This window comes from Protopterus annectens, chromosome 1.part1 (assembly GCF_019279795.1).
Source record: "Protopterus annectens isolate FY-2018-M chromosome 1.part1, PAN1.0, whole genome shotgun sequence".
In the NCBI taxonomy this organism is placed as follows: domain Eukaryota; kingdom Metazoa; phylum Chordata; order Ceratodontiformes; family Protopteridae; genus Protopterus; species Protopterus annectens.
The window spans coordinates 1738278165-1738300556 of NC_056726.1; the positions used below are offsets into that span (position 1 = coordinate 1738278165).

At 39.4% G+C, this 22392-nt stretch overlaps 1 protein-coding gene across 1 annotated transcript in view; it reads left to right on the top strand.

Moving 5' to 3' along the window:
* Window positions 1–22392, top strand: part of RPS6KA1 (ribosomal protein S6 kinase A1) — a gene marked incomplete in the record, with an annotated part of 1961688 nt that overhangs the window by 1744746 nt on the left and 194550 nt on the right. The window contains 1 exon segment of the mRNA XM_044084242.1: window positions 18900–19058. Coding sequence (XP_043940177.1) covers window positions 18900–19058 — 159 coding nt within the window.

Here is a 22392-nt window from a genome sequence, read left to right on the forward strand (position 1 = left end):
CAATGATTTTATCTTTGAAGATGTACCTGTTTTGTAAAAGTAATGTTAGATGTTTAATGTTCGAGTAGTAGCTGTTCAATGGAATTTGGATTTGATGGCTGAACCTAGACCCTTTTCAAACCATACGCCACTTGCCCAACAAAGATAGTGAAAAAATTGATTTTTTTTTTTTTAGTTCTAAGGTGATTTCCTTTAAAATATTTACAAAGTGATGACATTAAAACTTGACAGCTGTCTATTTACCCTGTAGCTGTGAGGTAATTCCATTGAGCTGAATGCATATACTTAAGATGCAAGGAGGATGTACAGAAGAAATGAAAGGGAGGCTTGGTGATAAAGTGAAGGAGAGATGAGGAGTTAACGATACATATTGAAGAGGGGCTATATAATGAGTACTCTGGCTGAAATGAGAAAAGAAGCAGGTTTAGGTTGAAAGTAGTATGTTGATGTTTTTGTTTGAGGTTTTAGTAACAGTTATTCTGAAGCATTTGCAGTAAACTCGTCTACAGAGGAAAACTTTTAGTTCTGACTTGAATTTACTGACTGAGTTGAACTTTATATTGTCAAGAACAAATTTCCAGATCACCTATTCTTTCCTTGTAATATGAAAGCAAGTTATGAGAGGCTATCATTCAAGTAGCCACATCCCTAACTTCCAGGTCCCAACAGCAGTTGATGGCTGCAACCAGCAATGCCAGCCTCCTGTGACAACTATATCTCCAGTGTAGCCTTGCCTCCACTGCCTGATGACCAGCATCTTTCTTCTGGCTAGTTGTCACATTTCTTCCCCATCAACAAAGCAGTGGTTGACTAAGAGGGACCATAATGTAGGCAAGCAGTAAGTGTAGTTCAAGTTTTTTTATCCTGTGCTATGTCTTCTTTGAGTTCTGAGGATCTGGATCACAGTCAGAGCTCCATCCTTGTGTGCTGTGGAACCAGGTTCAAATACCAACAATACATGTGCCATTTAATGAATGCCAATATGGCAATTGGCCAGACTGCCTAGCTCCCCAAGGATGGGCAAGAAGGTGTTGACCAGTCACTCCCATCCTGCCTGTTTGGCTCCTGTAGTTCAGGGTGCTGGTCAAGCTTCTGTTGTTCAGGTCGTAGTCAGACCTTCGTCACTGTGTGCCGCAGAGCTGACATTGCTTTTCTGTCTTTAGCAGTGTCTGTTGCATAGGAGATGTGCAACCTGTACTTGCATCTGAGTTGTCACAGATACTCTTATTTGTCCTTTAACATTTTTAAATGATGTAACTGTTTTCACTTACCTCTTCTAAGGTCCCAAACGTTTGCACCTCTGCATGAAGTGCAGTTTTGTTGTCTTGCCACATACAAAGTCTTTTTTGTCTTGTATCTTGCTTGTTGGTTTCTTTACATTTTTTTTCTGAAGAGTAAAGTACCACTGTCTGGTACGTCTGTTATGTATTTTGATCATATCCCCTGCTCACTGTACTTTTTTTTGCTATTTGTACATACGCATAGATCTTAAGTTTTTGTTTGTGTAGTCGTAACTTGGTTGGTTTACAGTCCCACTTGAATACCTCTAGTATTACCTTCTCTTCTGAAAATGTATTCAGGAATGGATATGTTGGTCCATTTTTGCAGTTTTACTACTGTTCAGTACAGTGTTAAGTGTTACAAGCAGTTCCTTTTGGCTTGTGCTACCTGTCTTTATAGTACCATATTTTATTAGCTGCCATTGTAGTTTGTACAGTGTTGGATTACTTCCTGTCTCTTAGCAGTTGCTACTGTAGCCCGCCCAAATGCTGTCAACCTGTTGTATGACATTCCAGTTATATGATGTGTTTGTATCGTATTTTGTAGCAGTTCTCATTACCATTTGCCATATTACTTAAGTATTTTATTCTCTATCCACCTTTTAGAACATCTGCCATGTTGATGTCTATCCTAGGAGTTGAGTAATACTCTTTTATATTGCACTCCATTTTGCAGACTTGTATGAGAACGGGCCAGATCTTTGAACCATATAATGCCCTATAACTCGCAGACCTGTTTTCATGTTCATTGTCATTTACTGCTTTGTCTTGTGCCTCTCTTCAATTATTTGTGACTATATTTATTACCTTAGTATTATGCCATAATGAAACTGATGTATGGTGAGTATTGCTAATTATCATATGGTTATCTTCAGGAATAGTACTGAGGGATATGTGATGCACTTTGCACACATCACATAGTAACTTCTAGGTGATGCCCCAAAGCAGTCGTGTATATCCTGCTATATCTGATGGTTCTTCCTGGTGTGGTGCTTTGAGTATGTACAAGGAAATATTTCAGACCTACTGTGATAGATGCTAAGCAGCAGTTTATTTGCTAGAGTGTTCCTTATAGAAGATGCTGTTATCAGAGTGCAAACCACAGTAAACTTGAGAAAAAACACATGGTTGATTAGAACCTGGGCTGGTACTCCTAGAAGAATGAGATACAGGGCTGTCAAAGAGCCAAGTCAGGATTTTTTTTAAATATTAAAACGCTTAGGCTATCTTCAAGGGAACAGAAACCGTGCCCTTAATTACAGACATTTTTGAGAGGTGGAGTGGCAGAATCTAGTGACTTTACTTTTCTCTGAAGAGGCAGTACCAGAAGTAGATGGTAGAACTCTATTGATTTCTCCAGGTGGCACCACTGTGCTAATTAAAATTACTGTGGCAATGCAGGACTGGATCAGATCCATCTGAAAGTGCTGAAGATGCTGGACATGGCTGGAGTGGGTAGAGTTAAATATGCCTTTTCAGCTGGTTCAGTGCCTCTGGGTTGGAAAACTGAGGGGTAGTGGTCCTTGTTTTCGAAAAGGGAGCTTGAGAGTGTATTAGTTACAAAGGGGTCACACTTCTGCACCTCTCTAGGAAAGCATATGTCAGAGTTTTTGAAAGGAGACATTTCCCCAGTAATAATTGAGCCTATGATTCATGAGGAACAATGTGGTTTCTATCTTAGCTGTGGAATAGTGGACTAATTCTCTGCCCTAGTGAAGATATTGGGGGGGGGGGGGGCAGTGGGAGTTTATTATTGTCTGCATGTGTGTTTTGGACTTCAAGGAGGTGTATTATCATGTACTTTGGTTGTATTGCTGGAAATATCACTTACCAGGGCTGCTGACGTATGTTATTTAGTGTCTGTATTTGAAGACTGAGAGATGTGTTCATATTGTTTGCATTGGGTGTAGGACTCCCCTTCTGTTTGTGATTTTATGGATAGGATATCAAGGCATGCCTAAGGTGTGATGATTGTCCAGATTAGGAATACAAGATCTGCATCTTTGTTGCTTGCAGATGATGATGTTCTTTTACCTTTAAGGATCTTTCATTTCCAGTATGTAATGAAGTGATTCGTTATGGAGCGTGAAGCAGCTGGGATGAAACTCATCTCCAAACCAGAGGCCATGGTTTTCTCCTAGTAAAGAGTGGATTGCTCCCTTGGGGAGGGGGCAAGTACCTCAGGAAGTGGAGTTTAAAAGTTTTTAGGGTCTTTTTCATGAGTGGGGTGGAGGAATTCTGGAGTTTGAACAACAGGTCAATGCAGTAGCAACAGTACTGCAGAAATTATACTGAACTGAGTGATCAGTATCCCCCCCCCACTCCTTACCTATGGTTATGATCTTTGGGTACTAACTGAAACAATAAGTTCATGGATGCAGGAGTCTAAAATGAGCTGGGCTCACTTTCTGTGACAATGAAGTCAGAAATCCATGTGTAGCTCAGAGTACAGCTTGTTCATAGGTAGTTGCTAGGCATGAAGTAGTCTAGGAGACCACTGAGATGCCTAGCCAAATTTTTCATTTGTCCCACAGTACTGTCTGATTTAGTGAGTTGGTCAGCTTAAGTTTAATTTAGTAATTTATTTTATACATTTGTTAACCAACTGAACCCACTGGGCAACTGTCTGTCTTCAGGGCACTTTCTGTTTAAGTGACTTCCTCAAAGTCCCATAGCAGGCAAATGGAGGTGGAGGGAATCAAACCCCATACCTTGGGCAACAGGAAGCAGCTTGTTAACTAAGAGCCTTATTCCTCTGTGCTAACTGCTCCTTTTTGTTGAGAAGGATCAGTTGAGATAGTTTGGGCATCTTGTGAGAATTCTCACCGAGTGCCTCTCACTAGATAATGTACCAGGCTCATCCCACTGGAATAAGATCCTGAGGTGGATTCAGGACATGTTGAAAGGAGTGTATCTTTCAGTCTGTCTAGGGATCCTATAGGATAAGATAAAAAGTATTGTCGGACATAAGGAGGTTGGATCCACCCTGTTAATCTTGCCACCACTGCAACCCACCAGAGTAAGCAGTTTAAACTGGTTATTCTGTTAGTTATAACTGTCATATTTTGTACTGTGCCCCACCACACAGCCTACACAGTCCAGCATAGTAATGTCCCTCCTGTAGCCCTAGAAAATGATTTCCTTACAGGTGATTTACCAGCCGCTGAAAGATGTCAGCGTACTTACTTGATTGCAGAGAATCAGTGACCAAAACATATCAGTAATAAAAAATGTGATAATTCAAGATTAACATAGCAGACACCATTAATGTACAACATAACAGTTAGTCATGGGTGATTAAGACACTTTATATTTACTTCAGTAGACACGTAAGAGGTCTGTCTGTATATTGCTCAGCTCCGTCTACCAGAGGAGGAATCACAAAAAAAAAAAAATGATAATACAATTTGAGAAGATTATAGAGAAGTCCGTTTTTTTTATTGTAGTGGATATTTTTAACAGAGACTAGGATTAATTTAAGATTAAAATTTTAAAGCCCAGTTTAAAGTGAATGAAGGTTGTACAAGTTTTTGAGTGTTCTGTTCGATAAGCTGTACATTTTGAGTGTTTACCTTTTTGTTGTTGTTTTCAGCTTTTCCCGGTTAGGGGTCGCCACAGCAGAACTCCGGTCCACTAATGATTGGCAGTAGATTTTTACGGTGCCAAGGTGCCAGCCCGATGCCCAACCTTCAACGGAGGCACGCCCATTCATGCATGTCTTTCGAACCCCACTCGACCACAGGGAGGACATGCAGACTCCACACAGAAGGTGCTCCAGCTGAGAATTGAACTGGAGAACCTCTTGCTGTGAGGCGACAGTGCTACCGTTGCACCACCGCGGCGGTACACCTTTTTGTATGATAGTTAAATCATCTGCGTTTTGAATAATGTAAGAGTTGGAGTAGAGGTGAAGGTCATTAATGATTATGTTGAAGAGAAGAGGATCTGGGATGAAGCATTGTGGCATTCTGATGAGAATGGGGGAAAATGATGAAGTGGTTTTATAACATTCATCATTTTGAGATCTATGGAAGGTTGAAGAGTTGAACTAGGAGATGGAGGAGAAATGGGAGATTAAGCTGTGACCATTTTTAAAGTAGTTTGTTGTGTGTGACAGTGTTGAAAGCTTTAGAACGGTCAAGGAAAATAGGGATACTTGATCATTTCTAGGCTTGTGAATGGTGTCAAGAAAAGGCAGAAGTGCAAGGTCCATACTGAGTGGAGGTCGAAATCCATGCTGCATAGGAGACTGGAAGTTATTTGCTAGCAGATATTTTCATAGTTTAGTGTAGATGTGTTTCTCTAAATGTTTTAAGAGAGGAGATAGGCTATCCTGAAATTGCTTAGTTCAGAAGAGGTAGCACCTTTATGAAGTCGTAGGATGAGACACTGCTTCCAGCAGTGAGAAAAGCAAGATTCCTGAATGGATGTTTTTAATCAGTGTGGATATTGGGTAAGCTATTGGCACATGTGGCTAGTTTTAGGAATTTGGATTGGAGGTTATCAGCGACAAGTGTGGTAGGTTTTATTTTAGAGAAGTAGGATTTTATTTTGGATGTGAGGATAGGTTGTGCGGTTTCACTGGTTTAGACTGTATGAAGGAGATATATGGGTAGGATGAATGCAAGTAGGTTTTTTTTCTACAAAGGGATGTGGTAACATTTATAAAATGAGTGTTAAAGGCACAAGCAATATCATATTCTGAAGAGTCAAGAAATGGGTTTGGAGTAGTTGGTTTGCCTGCTTTCAGAAGCTTGGATAGAGAGGACCAGAATTTCTTGGGTGATTTAGAGGTTAGATTTTTTTGCTTTGTGAAGTAATTCTTTTTAGCTAGCAGGATTTTGGTTAAAGGTTTGTTTCTAAGAGTATTTAAGATTTGGAGGGGAAGATGTTTTACTAGTTTTCCAATTACACCAAGCCTTTTTCCTTTGCCTCATAAGTTTCTTTGTGGCTAAGGTTAACCAAGTAGGTGAGCTAAATCTGACTTGTTTGCTTCTGATGGAGACATGGGGAATTTAGAATGCTTAGGAATGTTTGGTTAACGTGTCTAACCATGCATTATCAAGGAGAAGGTGTTTGAGGAAGGACTAATTGCAGAGTCTTAAGGTATTTATCTTTGTTAAATTTAGATAAGTTTCTGACTAGACATAATACTGTATATATGGTAGTTTTTCTGATAGAATGAACGTAGATGGCTTAAGTTGGGAAATGGTCGCTGAGAGTCTGGTAAAGTGCCAGCATGACCAAATTTTGGTGATACTGTTAGCAAAACTCCAGTCGGGAGTGTATTCTGTGTGTTCGTTTATATCATCTGGTTGGAGATGGTATTAGTTATGTAAGAGTGTATAATTGGCAGGGGGGGGGATGAGGGATGGAAAGAGTTCTTATATTTCAGGAATTAGAGTTATGTATTTATTTTCATTTGTTTACCGGGAAGGTCCACTGGGCCGTGATGAGCCCATTTTCAGTGGAGGCCTGGGGAGAAAAGCTCTACATTAATAATGGCATACGATAGATGAGTCGCAACTGAGTACATAAAGACCAAGCAACAGTTGAATGAACAAAGGTGAAATTTGGACATCGTCTGTAAAAATGTCCAGTAATTATTTGTCAAATAGAAGAGATATGGTATTGTTCACAGTTAAACAATAACTATGCTGACATTTCAGAAGCTTAAGTTCTAATACCATAGTACAAATAGTAACACTTAGTCATAAACTTAAACATAGAAGAGCATATATAACACACAGTACCAATACTGTTGTTAAGTAGATGTTTCAAAACAGAGGACTTTAGAAAATATTATTATGATTAATGTTAATAGTATGTAGAAGATTTGAATTGACAAAGGATTAATTAGTGAAGGAAAAAGTAGTGGTGTAATAGGGAGTCTGGTTTTGAGAGTGTGGTATTGACACGTGCACTGCCATAGAGAGAAATGGTGTTGCCTCAGGGATTTTTTGAAGGAAATTGCATTACTTATAGCCGTAAATGATGATGGGAGGGTGTCCCATAGTTTGGTAATAGTAAAGGAGTGAAGCATCTGGCCAGCTGAAAGGTTTGTTTTTCCACCTTCAGGAGCAGTTGGATCTCAGATACGAGGGGTTTGTTAGGGTGGCAATGAGTAAATAAAGTGTTAAGGGCAGGTCAGTCTGCTGGCATGAATATGATTTTGTGTGCTGTGGTTAATTGTAAGTATGTAAGATAATGTGGACGTTCAAGCTAGTTTATTAAGTGTAAAGAACAATGGTGGGATGAATATTTTGCATTAAGTTGCAAACTTGTCAGTTTTATTGTAGCATGTCTCAAGCTTGGATTTCAGATAAGACTGGATATTGGTAAGGAGAGGGAGAGCAGTAGAAAGATAGAGGCAAGGGTTTGTTTTGCGGAACAGTTGAAATGTTTGAGTCTAAAGAGAATGCCCAATTTTTGATGTTTTTTTTATACTGTTGTGCTGTATTTAGCATGCCAAATGTTACGTTTTCATCTGTGATGACCCCTAGTAGTTTAGTATGTGATACAACCTCAGTGATAGTTTTGAGACTGTATAGTGAATTCATTCTTGTTTAGGGAAGTATTTTTCTTTGGGGTAAATAGAAAGAGTTTAGTTTTGTTGGGGTTTAGGGCAAGATGGTTATTGGTCATCTAAGTTTCTGTAGATGTGAGGGCACTTTAGGTAATTTGCTGTAGTTCAGATGTGGAATTAATTGGCAGTGCAGATGGTTGAGTGGTGTGCATATTGGATTACATTACCTTGACTAAGAGTGGAGTGAATGTTGTTGATAAAGATACTGAAAAATAGGGGCCCTAGTATGGAGCCTTGGGGGAAAACGTGTGGCTGTGTTAAGGAAAGGGAGAGACAGAGTGCTGCCATTTGGTTAATTGTCACCTGTTTGTGAGGTAGCTTGAGAACCAGCTTAGGGTTGGAAGTGCAATGCCTAAATTAGAGAGTTTTCAAAGTAAAGAGTGGGAGACCGTATCAAAGGCTTTAGAGAGCTCAAGAAGAAGTGAGGAATTGTGTTTGTGTGGTTTGTTTTCATTTATATAAATGTAACATTGGCTATGTAGTAAGTGATGGTTTAATGAAAGTTTCTTGTCTAAAAAAAGGCAGGAATTGAATAATTGTATGTACTATTGCTTAGGTTATATAATATATAGCAATATGTGTGAAGTATAATGTTTATTATATTAATATAGTTTGATTACATTTATATGAATGTAAATTTGTCTCTGTCACAAGTGATAATTCAGTAAAGATGTTTGAGAAAAAAAATGAGTGAGGAAACAATTTTTCTTGCATCTCCAGCCTGGTTAACTGTGTCCATATAGGATATAAGAGCTGTTGTAGTACTGTGGCCTGCCTGAACCAATGCTAAGCGGGGAAAAGGATTTGGTTATGAAGTTAAGGAGTTGAATGTGAATACATTTTTCCAAGATATTAGAAATGGGTGAAAGGATAGCAGTAGATCAAAAGTTGGAAATGTCTGAGGTGTTGCCACCTTTATGAAGTGGAGAATGTATTCCTTTTTCTGGATCATAGGTACATTGGACTCTTGGACAGATCTGTTAAGAAGTATGCTGATAGGGTAGGCGATGGAGTTAGCTGATATTTGTAGAAATTTGTGGGGTAGGTTGTCGGGGGCATTACTGTCAGTTTTGAGCTTAAGGAGTATTTTTCTTATAGTAGTGGTAGGTATAGGAGAAAAAGAGAAGCTCGATTGAGGGGTAGTTGTAGAGTTTTGTGTGGATTGATTTGGAGGCATAGGGTTAGTATTTAAGTTGGTCTGAGGGAAGGTAGTAGAGTAAGATTAGATATGGTGTTGATGAAATATGAGTTGGAGAGTGGCTATTTCAGTAGGTGTTTTATATGGATTTGCACAAGGGTTATTCCTTGAGTCTGGGTTTAGCAAGGAAGTAATGGAGTTCCAGATTTTTTGGGGGGTTTTGCTTATGGTAACTTTGCAGACTTGGGTAGTGTTCTTTTTTGTCTTTAATAACTAAATGATTTACTTGATTACAGAGTTGCTTGAATTGTAATAGGTCAGAAGGATTTTTATTTTTTTGCTATAGTTTCCATGCTTTGTCCCTAGCAGTCATGAGTTGCTTAGTGGGTCTAGTGAGCCAAGTAGCATGTTTTTTTTTTTTTTTTTTTTTTTTTTGTCGGAGTGGTGCTAGATGGTTTTAGTCTTGAGAAATGTTGAGATGAAGAACTCAACAAACTCCTCCAAGGGAAGGATTTTTAATGCATCCCAGTTGATGTTTTGTGGAGTTTCGTTAAGGGTGTTTGAGTTAAAATGGGATAAATGTCTTTGCTTATACTGGTGTTTAGTTAGTGCTGGGTTGGTTTTACCTAGTATATAGGTAGGCAAGTGATCACTGATACTATTTGGTAGTGTGTCTGCAAAGGAGATTTTATTTGGGTTGGAGACTAGAATCCAGTCCAAAAATAGAACCGCTGTCACTGTTTCTGTTGGGTCTAGTTATATTGGCAATTAGCTGGATGAAGTTGTACAAGTTAATGTTAGGAGGGATGATCATGGGAGAAATCTAGCCAGTTAATGTTAACATTACCCAGGATAATTGTTTCCTTTTTTTATATTATTTGATGGCCCAGGCAAGGAGCTGATCACAAGTGAGAAAAACAAAGTGATGTGGTAGGCTAGTTAGTGGAACTGAAAAGAATAGATAAGAGCAGTGGTTCACAGAGTAAAGTCAGAGTGGGGAGGGGTGTTTGTAAGACATTACAAGCAGAATTAGAAAGAGCGTAGAACAGATGAGAGGGACACAAAAGAAATACTAAGAAGGGAAGAGAGTGCAGCAGGAGGTGAAGTTGCCGGTTGATGTGCTTGCAGCCAGATACACAACAGTTAATTATGGCAAAACAATAGTGTCCGATAGTAACATACATTAAATTTAGTTAGTTTTTGCAGAGGTTTTGAAGTGAGAACAGAACGAGTTTAACTTCAGATGGCAGAGCAGTGGTCTACCCTGGTATTTTGCTGATTAAAGCCTTTTCTTATACAGTTTATACAGTTTTCCACAGGATTTCAGAATAATTCACCAGGTAGCTGTAGCACACCACCGGAACGTGCAAGCAGAGGAGGTAGTAGGAAAGGCAGAAAAGATTGTTGATTTGCGAAGTAATTGCAATAATTGCATAAATTCCACTTGATACTGGAGTCCCCCATTAGTTTCATAGTGAATGTTTTCACTTGCCCAGGACATGATTCTTTCTATTGTTTGAGTATTGCTGTGAAGACTTGGTGAGATGTATAGAGCAGTTACTCAAACTGATTTGTGGTTATTGTGTTGCAGAGTAGTAATTAGTTCTGAATTACTGAACTGCAGATATCCAGGGTCTCATCTGGAGATTGTTGGTGAAGAAAAATGGCAACAATTCCTTTTGGCCATGCTGTCAAAAAGAATAGTATGCAACCTGAAGGGGTTATTTTGTGGTTGAAAATAGATTATTTGAGCCAGGTTTCAGTTAGACCTAGAATGTCTGGGAATTTAGGAGAATCCATGTTTGTAGTAGGGTGAATTTGTTACAGATGCTATGAATGTTAAGGTTGAAAAGTCTGAGATTTTTTTGTGTATTCTGTTGAAGACAAATAATGATTTTTAGGCTAGAGATGTTTAGATGCGAGTGATCTTTAGAAGTTGGCATTGGTCTTGGATTAGAGCGAATGTCTTCACTGATTAGGAGTAAGTGGACATCTGATGAAAGGTTTGGTAGATGAAAAGGTCTGTTGTTAATTTGGAAGATGTGTGTGGGGATGGGGACAGGCTACATTATTGATGTGATGGGTTAAGTGTGGGAGAATGGGGACAAGCTACACTATTGACGTGATGGGGAGATAAGTGTGGAGGAATGGGTCCAGACACTGGACCCAACCCAGTTTGGTTTCATCAAGGGCAGATCATCCAGACACTGGACCCAACCCAGTTTGGTTTCATCAAGAGCAGATCACACCTAATCAACCTGGTGGACTTGTTTGAGTAGGTCACCAAAGCAATGGATGAAAGCAAAATATTTCACACTGCCTACCTTGACCTGGCCAAGGCATTTGACACAATACCCCACTTGGGGCATTGTTGACAAATTCAAGAGGTTATGTACAAACATGCATGTCACCCAGTGGGATAGCCAACTGGCTCACAGACAGGACCCAGGAAGTTAGAATTGGGGAGTCTGACTGTACAAAGAGGCCAGTCACAATTGGAGTCCCTCAGGGATCAGTCCTTGGACCGCTCCTTTTTGGCATTTACTTCTCGGAAGTCAAGGCCAATGTCAGTGGGTCTCTGGGTGACTAAATTTGCAGATGATTGCAAATTAGGAGCTGTCATTGAATCTCATACCGACACAAATGTTCTCCGGGAGTGGCTGATGCAAACAACTGGTGTCAGAGCCATGGACTAAAACTAAATACCAAGAAATGTATAATAGTATCCTTTGGGAAGTCATCCATCCTTGGTAACCATCATATTGACAACACACCCTTTAGAGTAGTCAGGGACTTAAGGACACACACAGATAGTAATCTAGCCTTCGATCATCACATGTCCACAGTGATGAGGAAATCATTCTATGTTACACAACTTATAAACACAAGTATGCCATCTAAGTCCAAGAAAGTCATTGTTCCAGTGTATTCGGCATTCATCAGCACTGTCACTGAGTACAGTGACCCTTTGGTATGTACATAACTAGGCATATCCAACAACTGGAATGTTCACAGAGGTTCCTCACTAAAAAAATACAGGGCGTAAGTAATATGTCCTATGCTGATCTCCTCAAGGCCCTATTCCTGTATTCTGTTTTCTACAGACTTTTGAAAGGAGATCTATACCTGGCATACATGCCATTGTCAGACCACACTCTGATGGACCTCCTGCATATCCACAAAACAAACAGTACCAGAATTACCCATTCTAAAGACTTAAACCTTGCCTGTGATATAAATAGGACCTGCTGGAGAGATAGGTATGTATGCCAAAGACTACCCCATCTGTGCAACAGGCTCCCCATCTATGTGAAGCAGATTTTCTCCCTAACCCAATTCAAGTGCAACTTGGACAATTGGATGGGAAACTGGAAATTCATCCCTGGTTTGGCACCTATGTCTCTAATACAAACAGGTAACCTGTAAATGGTTCATCTCCTGACCCATGCTTACACTTATCAAGGGTGTGAGAACTTGTCAGAGATTTGGGATGCATGGCTAGGCTTAAAAAGGCCCTTGTGGTCACTGGCCTAGTAAAAACCTATGAACAAGCTACACTATTGATGTGATGGGATTAATTTTCAGAATGGTAATTTTGCTGAGATGTAGGGAGATGGATGCAAATGGAGATGAGTGGCTGTTGAGGTTTTGCCAGGAAAATGATGTAATGATGTTGGGATAATTGAGGGCAGGAGGGTAAAAACTGATGGATGGAGAAGGAAAATGCTGATGACTATAAGTAAGAGCATTATCTTGGGAGGGTAGGGGTGCTGATGACTAAATTAGAGCACTGTCTTGGGAGTGCATGGGTACTGATGACTGTAGTTAGAGCGTTGTCTTGGGACTGTAGGGGTGCTGATAGCTGTAAGCTTTGTCTTAGGAGTATAGGGTTAGTTTTTTGTTTAATAGCTAGAGGATAAAGGGAGATATTATATGATGTAGAGAAGTAACAGTAGTATGTCTGAGCAGTAGCTAGACTAAAAGACAGTGTGTAGTAGGATTATGAGTATAAGTAGTAGTAAAGCTAGTAGATTAAGGCAGTGCAGAGAGAAATGTAAGTTGTAGTGAATGGTAAATTAGCATGAGTGAAGCTACAATTATCAGAAAATATGGTGATGGAGAAATAAGGACCAAACTAGTAGGTGGCCTGGGGAATTTTGGGTGGTAGAGAGTTAAGCGGGCTGAGATCTTCACGTTATTGCGAGGAAACCAGTCTGGGCATGCACCAATCGTGAATGTGCTGGCACATGCCTTGGTTAGGGAAAGTGACTGTAAGTGGCTTATGTGAGCTGCTCTTTGTTCCTAGAGGTTGAGTCAAGGCAGTGTCGCTGTGTAACAATGACTTGGAGACTTGTAACACTCCTTCAGTAAATGAAAGTAAATGGCGACAGCAGTAAAGCAAGAAATAAAATGAAAATAATCAGAACCAGCGATCCATGAGTGCTGTCAGGAAAACTTCAGACAATTTGTGGAGAGGTCAGGACAGCTATATTGGAAAATAGAAATTTTACCAGCAGCATTTGTCACAGTCATTGCAGATTAGACGTTTACATAACTGTTAGCAGTAGGGTGCTACTATGTAATCCAAATATCAGTTTGGCCAATTACCTATACAAACTACCAGGTATTCGTGATCAACAGTAAATTTATTTCATTTATTTTTATTTTACATTTGTTGACTGGGATAGTCCGACTGGATGCATGTACATTTTCAGCGGAGGCCCGGGGAGGAAAGCTCCAAGGCTAAGCAGATACAGCATTACATCTTACAAACAGACTATTTACAGAGATTACATAAGTAAGCAAGTTAAACAAGTTCCACAGGGAAAGTTGCTTATAACCATATAGCGTAACAAAGTAACATGTACATGCCTGCTTTTAAAATGAAATGGAGAGTCTCATCAAGCTCAAAAGTTTTCTTCGGCTTTCTTTTAGATTGGACACAGACATGCATAGCAGGTGACACACTGCAGATTAAATCAGCAAAGAGGTACAAGACAGAAAAAGATCAGGAAAAAATAGTAAAAGGATAAACTAACAGCATATAGTTGCAGGATGCAAACAAAATAAAACATTGCAGCATACCATACATACAGCTGTAATCAGTAATATGCTAAACAACTTAGAAAAAAAGTAAATTCCAAATGAGAAACACTGACCATTAACCTGTAGTACATGCAATGCAAGTGTGCAAAGCAGTAAATAGGACTAGGAACAGTGCATGTATGTTAAACAGTGGAAATAGTGACTTGTAATTTTGATATTGCAGGCTACAGCTAAAAGAAAAAGGACAGCAATTTAATATTTTGAGGCAAAACATAGTACTGCAGGAAAATTACATTTCATTTTACATAATGAAGTACTCAAGAGACCAAGAGGAATGCTGCTTAGCTGATGGCGACAGGCGCAGTGAGTGAGTATTCCAGATGTATGTAGACATCTGCTTAATTGCACTTTTTGTATACTTAGCGGAAGACACTTGCATCTTTTGATGAGGCAGCAATAACACCCTCAGGCGGCCACCTATTTACATTTTAATAACTTGCTAACATTGTAGAGGAAGTGATTAAACAGGGATAGTGCAGACCGCTAGTACTTTTATCTGTTATACCATGGAGCTGTTGACGATGCATGTTTATTGGTAATTTTTTTAGTGTTTATTAAGAAATGCATAGAACCAGCAAGTTTACCAAAATTGGTGATACCTGCATAATTCCAGCCTTGCATGCCTAGGTTTTTCATCACAATATAAAGAAAAATGTGCATTTTCAAAATCCAGATGAGCAGCAACATCCCATAAAAAAAAGTCTTGCACCTGATAGTTTTATCTGAATTTCATGCATGTATTCCTTTTCTGATGCATGTCTCCTCTCTATTCAGAGTTTGATTATGGTTACTGCGCACATGCCAAAGTAATTTCCCCCACCCAAACTGGTGTGTAATTGGTTAAGTATCAAGAGTTTTTTTTTTTTCTGATGTTTAGTCCATCACATATGTCTAAAATTCCAAAGTTTATGGATGGACATGGGTGCTGATGTACACTTTTTGGCCCAGCTAATTAATGGACTGGAAGAATCCGACAATTGAACTGTCAGCTCCTTGCCAAACATCTTGTGCTTTCCCAAGTTTATTAGTTACACAAATCAGATGATTTGGATAATTTTTCTTCTCTTCAAACTTGTAGTATATCCTTACAGTTTGCAGACATTTTCTGTCCTGCTCAAACAGAAGACTACAGAGAGGTGTTTTTGTCTAGTGCTGGACACAGGGACACTACTGTTTGTCAGTTGTTGCTTTGCCAGCACTTAAAAGTGTTATGTCAGTGATGACGAACCTGTGACACGGGTGTCAAAGGTGACACTCCAGCGTTCACCAACACAAGTTACCAAAAAAAAACTGAATGAACAAAAATGCACTAAATGTGACCCTGCCCTTATTTACTGAAACAGCAACAAAAAAAGTCATTAATTGATGTTAATCAAATCAAATGCAATGTGCTCCATTTTTTTTTCAATTCAAAATGACTATTAAAAGTAGGGTAATTTTTTGGTGCATTGTTTTAAGCCCAATTATCAGTGCGCATGTCGTTTTCTTCATTGTAAGTCAATGATTTTTCTTTTACTTTTATAATCCTAGCAGCGTACATGATTGGACTGTTTTTTTTTTTTTTTTTTTTAAATAAATGAATATGTAAAGAATTGTTTCTCTTTAGTTTGGGGAGGGGGGGTGTGATGCACCAGCAAGAGTCAAGATAGGCATTTTCTGAATTTTTAACACTCCAAGCCCAAAAGGTTCGCCATCACTGTGTTATGTCCATGCACTTCTTCTTCTTCTTCTTCTTCTTTCGGCTTTTCCTGGTTAGGGGTCACCACAGCGGATAATCTGTCCGCTCATGATTGGCAGTGGAATTTTACAATGTCGAGTTGCCAGCCCGGTGCCCAACCTTCCACAGAAGGCCCACATATGCGCACACACACCTAGGGCCAATTTAGAGTGCCCAATCCACCTACTGCATGTCTTTGGGATGTGGGAGGAAACCCACTCGACCACAGGGAGGACATGCAGACTCTTCACAGAAGGCACCCCAGCTAAGAATTGAACCGGAGAACCTCTTGCTGTGAGGCGGCAACGCTAACCGCTGCACCACCGTGGCCGCCCTGTTATGTCCATGCACTAACGTGCTTAATTTGTTGATGTCTGCATATATCTAGTTATGTTTGTTACAGTTAACTCTCATAAAAATAATAATCCTATTCGTTAACCAGGTAAGCCCACTGGACACACAGTCCCTTTTAGGGGTGACCTGGTACCAATCTCTGGTTAAGTGACTTGCTCAAAGTCCATACAGTAGGCAAGCAAGGGCTGAGAGAATTCAACCTTGTGCCACAGGAACTACAGCTTGCAACCTTGACTTCTGGACTGTGTTTGAAGGAACCTGAATAGGAGAGAATGGAAAATTTCAGTTTTCATTTTCTTTTAAATCCTCCCTTTTTATCTGTTATCTGGGTCTGTGTGATCTTTGTGTTTATGTATAAAGATTTGTGTTGTGGTAGGTACATCCCTCATTTCAGGGCATGCCCCCTTTCAAAAATATTGCTTCCATGATTGTGAAGGTTAGATTTGTTTTGGATGTAACATTTTGTGTCCTTAATAAGAGAAGTGTGATATTCCATTATTTGTTCAGTAGAATACCTCTCTCTCTCTCCCTTTAAATTTGATTTCCATACAGAATGATGTTCATGTAGACAGCAGAGCTGTAGGAAGGGGCTGGGTGGATTGGGAGGCTGCCCTGGTCACCAAATTATAGGGGATGCCAATCAAGGGATTCATGTCAAGAAAAACAGGTTTCACAGATTACAAGATTTCAGATTATTAGGTTATTACATTAAGAAATTTATTTTTATAAACTGTGTAGCCATTAAGTGTATTTATTATGTAGAATCCTAGTAAAGTGTTGTTAACTTAAAAAAGGTATGTCAGTTTGCAAGCTGTAATTAAGCAGTAGCAAGGGACACTAGAAAAATCACAGAAAATGTTATCAAAGTATGGAAATGGCTTGCAGAACCTGAGCACTGAAGTCTGCATTTTCTTCCTATAAACATGCTACCGTCTAGTAGTTCTTTATATTGTATTGTGTGGCTTGTACTGGTTACAACAATGGACTAGTCACATGTGCTGCTGTAGATGCTTTCAGGTGCTTTTCTTAAACGCACCACAGGCTAACCTTCGTAGGGTTCAAAGCCTCTGGTTGTCACTGGAAGTACAACTCCTAACTGTTTGGCATTCATTCATGTGCACCATATTGAAAAGATTCTAGTAGAGAGTTGTCGGACAGTCTTGCTAAAAACAAATTTATAAATCATTAGTGAGGTAACTCCACCCACCCCAGTAATACACTTAAGGGGTTTGGAATTAAGTTTTACTGCTAAATGTCAAGAAAATATAAAGAGCTTTAAGGAACTGTTAACAAGCTGTTTCGTGTGGTTCCAGGGTTTGATCTTCATTACCTAATTATGTGACTCTGAGCAAGTCATTTAACCAGACAGCGCTCCTGGGCTGAGTCTGAAAAAGGTCCATGGAAATTAGTGTTCTACCTTAGTAAGCAAATACAAGTAAAATAAAATAAGAATAAAAACATTTAAAACAGTTCATACAAACCATGTATATTTAAATCAGAATTTAGGACGAAACATTTATAGCAAGGAAAATCGGCTGTACAGAAAAAAACTTGTGGTCACTGCCTTCACAAGGGGAATGGAGACATTTTACCTCTTCTCACAGTTATTGTTTGTTTTACTTTGTTACTGGAAAGTTCTCTGACTCACTGTTATAACCCTGATTTTTGTCATCAAGATCTGTGATGCATAGCCTAGCGTGATGAAAGTAGACTGAGAATAAATCACCTGGAAAATTACTTTCTCTGTCTTTACTTTCTCTGTCTTTGTCACACATTGCATTATTTTGTTAAACATTTGTAGTCTTTTGAAAGATGTACTTGAATATGTAAATACTTTGTAACTTAAGTCTGTTTTAATGTCAGAAATATAAAATAAGTGTGGATTTTGTGCAGACAGTAAGATGAAATTTTAATGAAACTGTGGAAAATTTGCAGGTTCAATTTCCCATGTCCCTGGCAATCAGTAGCTTACAAACTGTGAAATTTCATTTTAATTATATGGTAGCTACAATGACAGCTCAGTAATTTTATATAAAATACATTTATAAATGGAGCAGTCTTAATGAGTAATTGCTCAAATGGTAGCCTGTACACTGTCGCACTTTTTTTTCTGAAATTATCAATGAGTTATTAGGTTGCATTTATAAACTTCTGCGTCATGCTTAATGATAACATTAAAAGTTTATAAAAATATGCTTATTAAGGTAGCAGCCTAATGATTTATTGCTACTTAAAAAACAGACCACTTCTAAGCAGTCAGTAAGCAAACATTTAAAGGCAGCACAGAAGGGAGACAAATTTCATGTGTTGCTTGGGGAGCAATTATTTTAGTAGTGGTGCCAAACAGATGCATTGCCCGGGAAGCTAAGCTCCCCTTGCTACAGCTTTGATGAGGCAGAACAATAGTTCAGACGTTGCAATGAAAAAAAAAAGGTATATTAGTACTGAAGGTTGTTAAGGGCAGAGGAAACGGTACATTTTAATGTCTTGGCACATCTGTCTTGTAAGAGTATGTATGCAAAGGCAGCAAAAGGTAGTGGCTTCCCCTTTTATTTTGCTGATGATGTGTGCAGCTTTGTGCCTTCTGAAGTAGGAGAGGCCAACAGTTAAGCTGTACTTACATTATTGCTTATGTGTTTAAGTATGGTTACTGGTCTTATATTTCATGTATGTCAGCTGGTCTTATGTTATGTACTTTTTTCTTGTCATTTTCAACAGGTATATGAAGATGAAAAACACGTATATCTGGTGACTGAGTTAATGAGAGGAGGAGAACTTCTAGATAAAATTCTCCGGGAAAAGTGTTTCTCGGAGAGAGAGGCCAGCGCTGTGTTGCATACTATCACAAAGACTGTGGAGTATCTGCATTCTCAGGGGGTAAGGAGTGCACTTTCTTAGTCAAGATAAGTCTAGAAAATATTGTTATAGTTGCACACTGGATGTGCTGCTCAAAGCAAGGAGAACAGCTAAGGTCTAACATATTGCTGAAAGTAAGGCGATTTATGTGCCAAGGAGGGAGTCTCTTTCACATTTGTTGTCGGACTTGCCTTGCACCCTGCAGTGCATTAATTTGATACAATACTGACTTCCTTAAGGATGGCATACAGGAAGAATATGGAGAGATGGATTAAGGGGAAAAATGTGTGCAATTCACATGGTAATATTTTTTTTTTCCTTTTGTCATTATTTACTTTTTTGCTCCATTTTTGTAACTATTCCTGTGGCAGCACGTGTATGTGTAAGGTTAGAGTATAGATGCACCTGGGTTCTAGTACAGGGTGTGCAACCTTCCTTCACTTTACTTCGTTAACCCTTTTTAAGCACAACCTGGATAACTAGATGGGGGACAGAAAATACACCCCTGGATTTCTACCTGTTTCCTTGCTGGGCAGGGGCATCAGTTGTTGACTTGTCAGAACATGGGCTAAATTCTTGGTTAGGCTTGTGAGGGCCTCATGACCAATAGCCTAATACCTTCCTATGATTTCAGGTGCTTAAAGAGCTAGAGGAACTGTATTTATTCCTGTTCGCAGTTGTTACCAGAGGCATACACTCCCCCCCAGCTAAATTAATTTTATTTTAACACTGGTTATTTTTGTGACATCTAGTTAAATGCATTAATTACCAGCTTCCTCTCAAAAGTATGAGACTTGATCACGGGATCCCCAAAGTACTTCGGAAAACGAACAGCGAGTTTGACAAGCACTGAATTCTAAAATTCTGTATTACATCTTTAAACCATTTTCAATATGGAGGTGTTTCCTCTTCCTGCAGTCCCTCCACATCCCCACTATTTTAATATGTATACAGCTCCTCAACTTATATACCACAGAGTAGAGAGAGTATTTTGAGGTGGTTTAGGATAACCCCAACTCTCGCGGATGTTAATTAGCCATGGCTGAATTGGAGAAGTATTTGCAAAGAAGCTGGACTTAGAGAGGGCACAGGTTAGATATAGGGAAACTTAGGTGAAATCGCTATAGATTATGGAAGTAGGAGAGGGAGAGGTAGATGGATCACCAGCCAGTCAGGAAGACAGGAAATAGAGTTGTCAGGATGGTTCACTGGCCAATTTAATTGGTATAATAGTTGGGCATAAATGGTCCTACAACTCTAGGACATTGGTTTGGAAAACCAGGATGTCCAAAAGATATAAGCATGGAAACGCACATTGAAATGACTTATTAAACAAGTGCAGTTAACTACTTCAGTAATGTGTTATGCAGATTTTGATGATTATTGTTTGGGGAAGTTGTTCTTCTTATTGGAATAAAGTGTGTTAATTAAAAAAAAAACAAAAAAAAACATAGAAGGGCCAATTGATCTTTATCATTATTTGCAGGCGGGAAAGTTGCATTTGCCAAGATAATACTTTTCATCTGGATTTCCAGCTGCATTACCTTTAGTAATCAAGCAGCTAATTGCCTATTTGGCAAATAGTGTGGTCAGAATTCACTACATCAGAGGAGCGATTGCCTCCAGCGCTTGCTCAGAAATGTTTCCATGACAGACAGATATCTCTGCCACAGCTACAAGCATTATGGTCTTAACCAGGGAAAGGTGAGGGTCAGGCTACTTATGGGGAAAATTAGAACTCACTGCAGGATTTTGTCATCTGAGCTCTGTGCCTGCTCAGTCTTACTGTTTTTTACTCAATATTACTAACTGCTTGGAATACAACAAAGCAAAGACCTGTCAAGGAAGAGGATCCTTGATGTAAGTGTTCTTACATGAGACCCATCCTGGATAGGCCAGACGACACTTATACCATCCTCCTTTAGATGACTAGATCTGATATTGCAGATTTCATTCCTTAGGAACAGTCCAGACTACTGCCCTCAAGTCATAGGACTTCTCAGCATCTTAAACTCACCCAAGTAGCTCTTCCACCCTTATCTATCCCACTTGCATCTCTAGCTATTTTTCACTATGAAAGTTTGAACCAGTCAGAGCTATACAGTGACTACTTAGTTTTTTCAAGTACTTTGCCATCTTCAGCAACTACACAGGCCTTGACTGGGTCTACTTCAGAAGACTGAAAATTCAAAATACTGAATGATGGCATTTGCCATTTCTCCACTGTTGTGCGATCTTGGATTTGGTATATAGAGTTAGCATGGGATGGGGGGGGGGGTGCAACCGCCCACATGAGGGGTGCATGGGGGCTTGCTCCCTGCATTAAAAATGTGTGCAGTATTTTAATTTTCAGTATTTTGAGATTCAGTCTTTTGATTTGTTAGGCCGCGGTGGTGCAGGGGTTAGCATTGTCGCCCAACAGCAAGAGGTTCTCCCATTCGATTCTCGGCTGGAGCGCCTTCTGTGTGGAGTCTGCATGTCCTCTTCACGGTTGAGTGACATGGAAGCATGCACATGCATTGGGGGTGGGGGGTGGCATTGTGGTCCACATGGTTAACAGTGTTGTCTTCATTCTACTAAGGGAGTGTTTATACCTAAGTAAATGCATCATAATTGATGGAATGCCAGTCAGAGCGTAATCCACCATTAAGCCTCCTCTATTCAGCCCTCACCCTGACTGAGGCATACCAAGGTGGGGGACATTGAAAATACAATAAAATAGAAGTAAAGATTATATCTGTTAGGGAGAGGCTTGATGCTTTGCAGTGGCAGGTGAGCATATAGATAAATAAAAAAATGAAATTTCAGGTACTTGGAAATATGCATCGTTTATTTTTTATTGATTGATTTTAATTTGGATTTTGGTGATTTTTTTTTTTAATTTCTTTTGTTTTCTTCCTTTTTTTTGTTACCTCCTCCAGGTTCTTCTGGCAGGCGAATCTCAAAGCTTAGTCCTCGCTGTTTGGCTTTTGCCAGTTTTCATCCCCTTATGATAACTTTCACATCATAAATACTGCCTTCCGTTCTAGTGGGAAAAATCTTCCCCTTGTGTTAAAGTTTGTGTATGTACAATTTCCTTTTAATTACAAACACATTTATTGTCCCCCCCTCACCACCAATTTCAACTTCTCAAGCAGCAATAGGGCTTTAGCAGTGATGTCTGGGAGAGAGCCTCAAGCATAGGGCTTTAGCAGTGATGTCTGGGAGAGAGCCTCAAGCATAGGGCTTTAGCAGTGATGTCTGGGAGAGAGCTTTCATAAAAGCTTTCCCCACTTCAGCCTCCTGTTTGAGTTGTTACACAGATGAGGGTACATTCCTTTTATTTGAGGGGTAAGTACCTGAATAATGCCATCTT